Source organism: Schistocerca gregaria, chromosome 4, assembly GCF_023897955.1.
Source record: "Schistocerca gregaria isolate iqSchGreg1 chromosome 4, iqSchGreg1.2, whole genome shotgun sequence".
Taxonomy (NCBI): Eukaryota; Metazoa; Arthropoda; class Insecta; order Orthoptera; family Acrididae; genus Schistocerca; species Schistocerca gregaria.
In genome coordinates this window covers 312,779,877-312,789,107 of record NC_064923.1, presented here as the reverse complement: position 1 = coordinate 312,789,107, position 9,231 = coordinate 312,779,877, and the positions used below count along the sequence as shown (strand labels likewise).

The 9,231-nt window shown below is 43.5% G+C and overlaps 1 protein-coding gene across 1 annotated transcript in view; it reads right to left on the bottom strand.

The window, feature by feature from the left end:
• Positions 1-506: 506 nt before the first annotated feature.
• Positions 507-9,231, bottom strand: part of LOC126267840 (odorant receptor Or2-like) — a 52,465-nt gene continuing 43,740 nt past the window's right edge. Inside the window, exon 5 of the mRNA XM_049973145.1 lies at positions 507-792. Within this exon, the coding sequence (XP_049829102.1) occupies positions 736-792 (57 nt within the window). The 3' untranslated portion in view covers positions 507-735. The remainder of the gene's footprint in view (positions 793-9,231) is intronic.

The window sequence follows — 9,231 nt, the reverse complement described above, 5'->3', positions numbered from 1 at the left end:
AAATGTCAATCTTTTATAATTAAAAACTCGCATCTTCAATAAGCAGGAAAACGTATGTGTAAATTCATATAACATTCCTTAACAACTGTGACTAATTTAGTTATTTTGCCTTGAGAACTTTGGACTTGATAAGGTTTTTTAATGTATTGTAACGTCCATCCGGATTCCATCTGTGGCCGCTACGTCTCCCCGAGTCCCAGAAACGGCTTGCTAGCGCGCGCGGCTGTTCAGGTGTGTCCTTCTCGCTGTGTTGCTCAAAATTGAATATAATTATAAAACATCCAAGGCTACTTCGTCCCTGTATTTTTATGATAACTGAGCTGATTTTGTCTCAATGTATTCACAGACATATAAACTTATTAAAGATACAAGTCTAGACGGCTAAGGATATCGTCGTGGACAGGATGTTAAGCCCTAGTCTTGCTTCCCCATAAATAAACAATAAATGAAACTTAACATGAAATGTTTTTGTATTTCATTTTTATTTTATTTAGTTCAGTATTGAATAAGTGACATCATAACTTTAATTACAGTGTCAAGTACGATTGTGCGATGGGTCCACTAAGAACAGTGATGTAATATTATGACGGCAGGTTTCAGTGACCAACAAGGGAGCATCAAACTACTTAGTGTTGATGCATGATAAGTTGCGTGTATGTTCCATGTGTTTATGATGCTCTACTCCTGGTGCCAAGGAGCGTGTATGCTGCTGTGGAGATTTTCTGCTGCGAGACGTCAGCGGCCGGCGAAGTTCTTCAGCACCGCGTAGTAGGAGTAGCCCGCATTCAGCAGCTGCAACAGTTTATTCAAACCAAGACGCAGATGTAACCGCACAGTCGAAATATACACCGAAGCGCCAGAGAAATTGGTATAGGCATGCGTATTCAAATAAAGAGATAATGTAAACAGGCAGACTACAGGGCTGCAGTCGGCTACGCCTACATAAGACAATAGGTGTCCGGCGCAGTTGTTAGATCTTCCACTGCCGCTACAATGGCAGGTTATCAAGTTTTAAGTGAGTTTGAACGTGGTGTTTTAGTCGGTACACGAGCGATGGGACGCAGTATCTGCGAGGCAGCAATGAAGTGGGGTTTTCCCGTACGACCATTTCACTAGTGTCCCGTGAATATCAGGAATCCGGTAAAACATCAAATCTCCGACATCTCCGCTGCCGGAAAAAGATCCTACAACAACGGGACCGACGACGACTGAAGAGAATCATTCAACGTGACAGAAGTGCAACCCTTCCGCAAATTGCTACAGATTTCAATGCTGGACCATCAACAAGTGCCAGCGTGTGAACCATTCAACGGAACATCGATATGGGCTTTCGGGGCCGGAGGCCCACTCATGTACACTTGATGGCTGCACGACATAAGGCTTTACGCCTCGCCTGGACCCGTCAACAGCGACATTGGACTGTTGATGATTGGAAACATGTTGCCTGGTCGAGCGAGTCTCGTTCCAAATTGTATCGAGCGGATGGACGTGTGCAGGTATGGAGACGACCTCATAAACTCATGGGCCTTGCATGTCGACAGGGGACTGTTCAAGGTCATGGAGGCTCTATAATGGAATGGGGCGAGTGCATTTGGAGTGATGTGGAACGCTAAAGACGAGTTGGGTGAAAACGCGACGACAACTTGCGGTAAGCTTTAGAAGGCTTTTGGAGAGGAGGTTATGTCAAGAGCTCAAGTTTTCCTTTGCATGAAATGTTTAGTGAAGGCAGAATGAATGCTGAATTTGAAGCCCGCAGTGGACGACCATCAACATCACTGACGGATGTCAACTTGGCCAGGGTGCGTCAACTCGTACGATCTGATCGAAAATTATCCGTGTAAATGGTTGCAGAAGAACTGAACATCAATCGAGAAACGGTTTGCCTAATAATAACTGAACATCTTGGTATGAGAAAGATTTGTGCAAAAATTGTCCCCAAAAATCTCACACCATAACAGCGAGAAACACGGAAAAATGAGGCAGCCGATCTGTTTGATCAAACGGAAATCAAACCAGAATTGTTGTGCCCTGTTATCACTGGTGATGAAAGTTGGTTTTTTCAGCACGATCCAGAGACAAAACGCGAAAGTTCGCAATGGTGCTCAAAGGGATCACCCAGACCAATAAAAGCTCGCATGTTGAAGTCAAAAGTGAAATACATGTTTGTGTACTTCTTTGATTCCTAGGGAATTGTTCATAAAAAGTGGGTGCCTCCTGGACAAACAGTCAAGCAATTTTAATACAAAGAATTTTTAGAAAGACTTGGTAAAAGAGTTCTATGTGTCCGTGACAACATAGCTGATAATTGGATTCTGCATCACGATGTTGCGCCATTCCATACTGCTCTGTCAGTACAGCAAATTTTAACCTCAAAACAAATTTCAGTACTACCTTATACACCAGATATCGCTACGTGCGACTTTTTTCTATTTCCAAGAGTCAAAACGGTGTTCAAGGGGCACCATTTTCAAAAAAGATATCCAAAAAGCTGTGACGGCGGTCTTGTAGAATATTACAGAAGATGAGTTCGAGAAATGTTACCATCAATGGCAGAAGCACTGGAAAAAGTGTGTGCACTCAGAAGGGAACTACACTGTAGGAGACAACACTAAACGTGACTCAAACGGTAAGCAACATTTTTCTTCAGATCAGTCTCATTACTTTATTGTCACACCTCGTATTTACTTATCAGTAACAGCGATGACGTTGTAATTCTGTCAGAGACAGCAAAGGGCTTGGAAGAGCAGTTGAACGGAATGGACAGTGTCTTGAAAGGATATAAAATGAACATCAACAAAAGCAAAATGAGGATAATTGAATGTAGTCGAATTAAGTCGGGTGATGCTGAGGGAATTAGATTAGGAAATGAGACACTTAAAGTAGTAAAGGAGTTTTGCTATTTGGGGAGCAAAATAACTGATGATGGTCGAAGTAGAGAGGATATAAAATGTAGACTGACAATGACAAGGAAAGCGTTTCTGAAGAAGAGAAATTTGTTAACATCGAGTATAGATTTAAGTGTTAGGAAGTCGTTTCTGAAAGTATTTGTATGGAGTGTAGCCATGTATGGAAGTGAAACATGGACGATAAATAGTTTGGACAAGAAGAGAATAGAAGCTTTCGAAATGTGGTGGTACAGAAGAATGCTGAAGATTAGATGGGTAGATCACACAGCTAATGAGGAGGTATTGAACAGAATTGGGGGAAGAGGAGTTCGTGGCACAACTTGACAAGAAGAAGGGATCAGGTTGGTAGAACATGTCCTGAGGCATCAAGGGATCACCAGCTAGTATTGGAGGGCAGCGTGGAGGGTTAAAAATCGTAGAGGGAGACCAAGAGATGAAAATACTAAGCAGATTCAGAAGGATGTAGGTTGCAGTAAGTACTGGGAGATGAAGAAGCTTGCACAGGATAGAGTAGCATGGAGAGCTGCATCAAACCAGTCTCAGGACTGAAGACAACAACAACAACAATAGCGATGGTTAACAGCTGTTGCTGCTTTAGATGCAAATCGAAGTACGTCAAAGAGGTTTCTTATTAGAAACGACTAATTTGTTGTATTTGCTGTAGTAACGAAGTAATACATAAAACCGATCCAAGTAACACTTTATGGCTTTATTTGCAAATCTCTGAACAATAATTGAAAGAAGCCTCACGTGTCAAGACAGGAAAATCATACAGAAATTGCAACATAAGCGATACACAGAACTGATGCGAGCGGTACAAACTAAAAGAACAAAGTGAGGGTGTGAGTCAGCGCTGCTCCACGCATGCATAGGCGCGAGTCGGTGGTAGATGGTGCGGCGGAGACCGTGCTGCGTGCACACCTCCTAAGGCGGCCTCTGGTGGCCGGCTCGCACTGATGCAGTTGGTTGATGTAAGTACAAACGCAAGGCGACACTGCACGCGGCGCACTCACACGCAGACGCAGTAGCAACACAATATAGCAGCTGTCTTCCCCGTAAGAGGTATACAAGTGTTGAACCGATTTCGAGACAGAGAGTAATACAGAGTTGATATCATAGGCCTCATTTGTGTACCTGTGTATTTAAATAAATATAAATCTGGCAGTGCGGAAGTGTCCTGATATTCTGTCTGCTGAGTATATGCACATTTAGAGCAGTTTTCACTTGTAGATAATAGCTGAGTTGGTGAAAAACACAAAATGTCGTCTGGGGGGGGGGGGGGGGGGAGAAATTCATGTAGTCACAAATGTTTGTACAGTGGTGGTTGAGGTGGTAAGGGGGAGGTCATGATCAACATACTAAAAGTCTTGACTCGTTTGTGTCTGGCTGGTTGGAGGGGGGGGGGGGGGGGGGGGGGTAGTAGCGATTAGTGAGTCGTGTTAAGGTCATATTTTTAAAGGTTTTTCGTGAGTTTCGAAAACCGGAGGTTCCACGGAATACTTGGCAGTACAGACGTAAAATACATTAAATGTCCTACATAGAATGTCGTACTTATCTTTCATCTAGGTCTAATAGGGGATATAGGACTCGCAGATTAAAAAAAATTGTGTTCCAACGTTGTAAAATTCAAGTTTATTGTTAAATGAAGTATCTCAAGAACAAATATTAGATAAAGGGTGTCCAGAAAAGGACTCCCTGATTTCAAAATTAAATATCTCGAAAACAAAGGTCGATAGAGGAATGCAGTAAACGGTATGTTTGTTGTGAAAGCAGTACGAAGTTTATACAGCAGTTTGAAATAATAGTTACAAAAGCTGCTAACAGATGGCGCTGTAATCGCCATACGTAATGCCTAGTATAAATAGTGATCCGAAGCCCAGAGGCCGGCTGAGTGGCCGTGCGGTTCTACAGTCGCAGGCTCGAATCCTGCCGCGGGCATGGATGTGTGTGATGTCCTTAGGTTAGTTAGGTTTAATTATTTCTAAGTTCTAGGCGACTGATGACCTCAGCAGTTAAGTCGCACAGTGCTCAGAGCCATTTGAACCATTGAATCCCAGAGCGATCAGTTCCACTGTTGAAACGTGAAAGGAGGTTAGCGTACCGAAGGAAGAGATTGAAACCATGTACTCCATTGAACAACTCATTTTTCTGGTGCTATAGTACCACAGGTTAGAAGAGAGTCCTACGGCAACAACGCGAAGTTTTCAAGCACGATTTAATGTTCCAAAAGGACCCAATGGGAAAACCATTCGTACTCTCTTCGCAAAATTTCAACGAACAGGCAGCGTAACTGATGATCTATTGGGGCATGTTTTCCGCAAGCAAACCGCAGTTACGCCTGAAAATATCGCCACAGTTTCTGGAATTATTCAGCGAAATCCAGTGTCATCCATCCGTAGAATTGCATCTGAGACTATTTTGAAGGTTTCTAGCACGCAGAAAATACTGAAAAAGAGCCTACACATGTTTCCATTCAAAATTCAAACGCACCAGGCCATACCCGTACGAGCTGTGCAACAAACGGTTGAATTTGCCAATCAGATGCTCACAATGATTGATAGTGAAGGATTTGATGCTGGCTGCATCTGGTTTACAGATGAAGCACACTTCCACCTGAATGGATACGTGAATAAGCAGAGCTGGCGATTTTTGGGTTTCGAAAAGCCATATTGGTGTGAAGCGAAACCCCTGTATTCTCCTAAAGTTACTGTGTGGTCTGCAGTACGCCGCAGAGGCATTATTGGCCCTTTTTTCATTTGAGAAACGGTCACTGGTGCACGTTACATTGCAATTTTTGAACAATTTGTCGCCACACAGCAAGCGTTAGAGGATCGACCAACTACTGAATGGTTTATGCAAGATGGAGCCGGACCACATCGGACCGAACAAGTGTTTCGCTTTCTGGAGGAATACCTCGGGAATCGTGTCATTGCTTTGGAATATCCGAAATTTACTGGTGCAGGCATGGATTGCCGTCCATATTCGCCGGAGTTGGCTCCCTGTGACTTGTTTTTTGTGGGGCACAGTGAAAGACATGGTCTACGCGAAGCATCCCGCCACGCTGGACGAGCTTGAATCGGCGATCTCTGTGGCATGGGAATCCATTTCGGTTGAGACACTACGAAATGTGATGTCAAATTTCATTCTTCGTTGCGCCACCTCTGTAGTGCCAATGGTGAACATTTTGAAAACATTGTTATGTGATTGTTTGCAAAGATTGTTTTCATACGATTATTTCACTTATGTATGCTGATATGAGCTGTACAACGCACAGCGCCAACTGTTAGCGGCTTTTGTAACTATTATTTCAAACTGCTGTATAAACTTCTTACAGCTTTCACAATAAACAGACCGTTTACTGCATTCCTCTATCGATCTTTGTTTTTGAGATATTTAATTTTGAAATGAGGGAGTCCTTTTCTGGACACCCTGTATGTGTACCTCATCTCAGTGTAGCAGAAGCGTATTAAGGGATAAATTGTGTTCTATGGGTTAAACAGGGTGGAAAAACGGGGGTGGAGATTAGGCGTGAGGAAATGTAGGTCAGCGGACTATGGTCATGCATTTCCCCCTTTCGTAGGTCTTCAATATGAAGAGCGAGCAGACAATTCCCCATTCTCTCTTCCGCACAACCCCATAAAAAGCATGTACAGGGAATTTCACAGTTATACCGACCGTTCCAGAGCTTTCCTCATGAACCACAGGCGAAGCGGTATGCAGACACGACCAGGGGGAGATGTTCACTTTTTACAAAGTCTGTTAACACTACTTTAAATACCGATAAGGTAAGAAAAGCCTCCGGAAAGATTCTACGTAAATCTATGCGCACAGTGCCGCAGTGCTACAGGGGAAATTGATTCTTAATCGTAATCAACCTTTATGGCAGATGTAGCGTTCTTCTGGGAAAAGCGGCTTCCTCTACAGCATTTCATGTCCATTTCTCTTATGAGACAAAATAACTTCTCTGAGCTCCTGTTTATTTAGTAGAATTATTTTCAGTCTATTGCGTACTTATTTGCAATTTTTAAATCAGCATTTATGTAATATAAGTTCCTATAAGTAGTATCTGAGACATACTTAATTTGTAATTGCGATGTTGTCAGTGACTTGTATAATGTTGGTTGGAAAGGGATTGGACATCTTGCTGCTGTCTGTCGTTGAAAACATATTGTAAAGCCATATAACCATATTGTAGTCGCTTGGTGATGATTTAATGAATGACCAGAAAGTGCAGTTTTCTTGCCATTAATTGTTACTGGTGGACTGTATAAATCCTCCCCATTCAGGAATTACCGGTATTTGTAGATTGGACTGCACTGAGTTGAGACACCGCCCACATACCACAGTAATATTCTGCCACGTGTGTGTCAGTATTTCTGATGGAATAGGACTGGCAATGTTTAAATCTAAAAGAGTAAACTGTTCGACTTGTGTCGATATATCTGAAGTTCCATAATATTGAGGTGACCTACCTGTGTTACAGACGGAGCCAAAGTAAGCTTGTGGGTCTCTTCCGATTCTGGAAGAGCTGAGGCTGGGTTTCATGCATTTGATACCCTCAAGCAGCGAAAAGTATTCCAGACATTGATGGCGAAGACAATGAAATCGACATTGTGGAATAAATATAAGAGTATGTTACATTTGGGTAGGCTCTTCTGTGTTATGGACAGTTGATAGCTCCAGCTGTTGAGCTTTTTGCGTAATAGCACTTTTAACAACTACTAATAAATGCTCACCTAATAAAATGAAAGTAGGTCCATTATGATAAACAGGAGCTCAGTGAAATTATTTTGTCTACTCACATAAGAGAACAGGATACGGTACGCTGAGGAGGTATAGTCTGTCTGTAAACTGGAAAGCGAGCTGCACTCGTGGTGGCGGAAGCTGCCTTTCCCACAAGAACACTACAACGGAAGGGCGAGTATAACTTTGTGAAACGTCCTGTATTTGCTATGTGTGACGCAGTGCGGTAGAAAGAATGGGGAGTTGCCTGTTCGATCTTCATTTTACTGAGCTGTGAAGGGGTGAAGTGAATAACCATAATCTGGCGACATACCGTATCTCGTGCTTCTACCTTCCAACTCCATCTTTCCAACCTGTCACATCGACAGAACAAAATGTATACCTTCGTATTTTTCTACTGCAATTATATGTGGGACAAACATTTAATACTGTTATTTGTTATTGAACAACATACATTAACTTTATGCCATTAAACACTATTTTATTTATCTATAGTTTTCTATCTAGTTTACGTGGAAATTACGTCACACAGAAGAAATGATACGACCTTTTTGTCAGGATTGTAATATAGTTGAAGTTTGCACAGGGAAACATTTTCGCTAGAAGCCGCGGTTCTCGGGTTATTCAAGTAACACGTAAGAAAGTGACCTTGAGACACCGCCCCTCCTCCACCCCCACCACCAACCCCATCATTTCGCTCACACACCGCCGATTAAGAATTTGTTTTATGTAGTTTATTACTTACACTCGTCTCTACCAGTGCATAAGAATTTGCCGCTGCCGGCCTCTGTGGCCGAGCGGTTCTAGGCGCTCCAGTCCGGAAATGCGCTGCTGCTACAGTCAGAGGTTCGAATCCTGCCTTGGGCATGGATGTGTGTGATGTCCTTAGGTTAGTTAGGTTCACGTGGTTCTACGTGTAGGGGACCGATGACCTCAGATGGTAATTCCCATAGTGTTTAGAGCCATATGAACCATTTGAAATTTGCCGCTCAACGAATTTTTTCCCCCCAATTTTCCTGTGAGATTTATAATATACAGCAAAGTCATTACATCCTCATTTTACAGATGTCCAATGAACTATGTTTATTTTAAAGTTGTCACACAATACTACACTCCTGGAAATGGAAAAAAGAACACATTGATACCGGTGTGTCAGACCCACCATACTTGCTCCGGACACTGCGAGAGGGCTGTACAAGCAATGATCACACGCACGGCACAGCGGACACACCAGGAACCGCGGTGTTGGCCGTCGAATGGCGCTAGCTGCGCAGCATTTGTGCACCGCCGCCGTCAGTGTCAGCCAGTTTGCCGTGGCATACGGAGCTCCATCGCAGTCTTTAACACTGGTAGCATGCCGCGACAGCGTGGACGTGAACCATATGTGCAGTTGACGGACTTTGAGCGAGGGCGTATAGTGGGCATGCGGGAGGCCGGGTGGACGTACCGCCGAATTGCTCAACACGTCGGGCGTGAGGTCTCCACAGTACATCGATGTTGTCGCCAGTGGTCGGCGGAAGGTGCACGTGCCCGTCGACCTGGGACCGGACCGCAGCGACGCACGGATGCACGCCAAGACCGT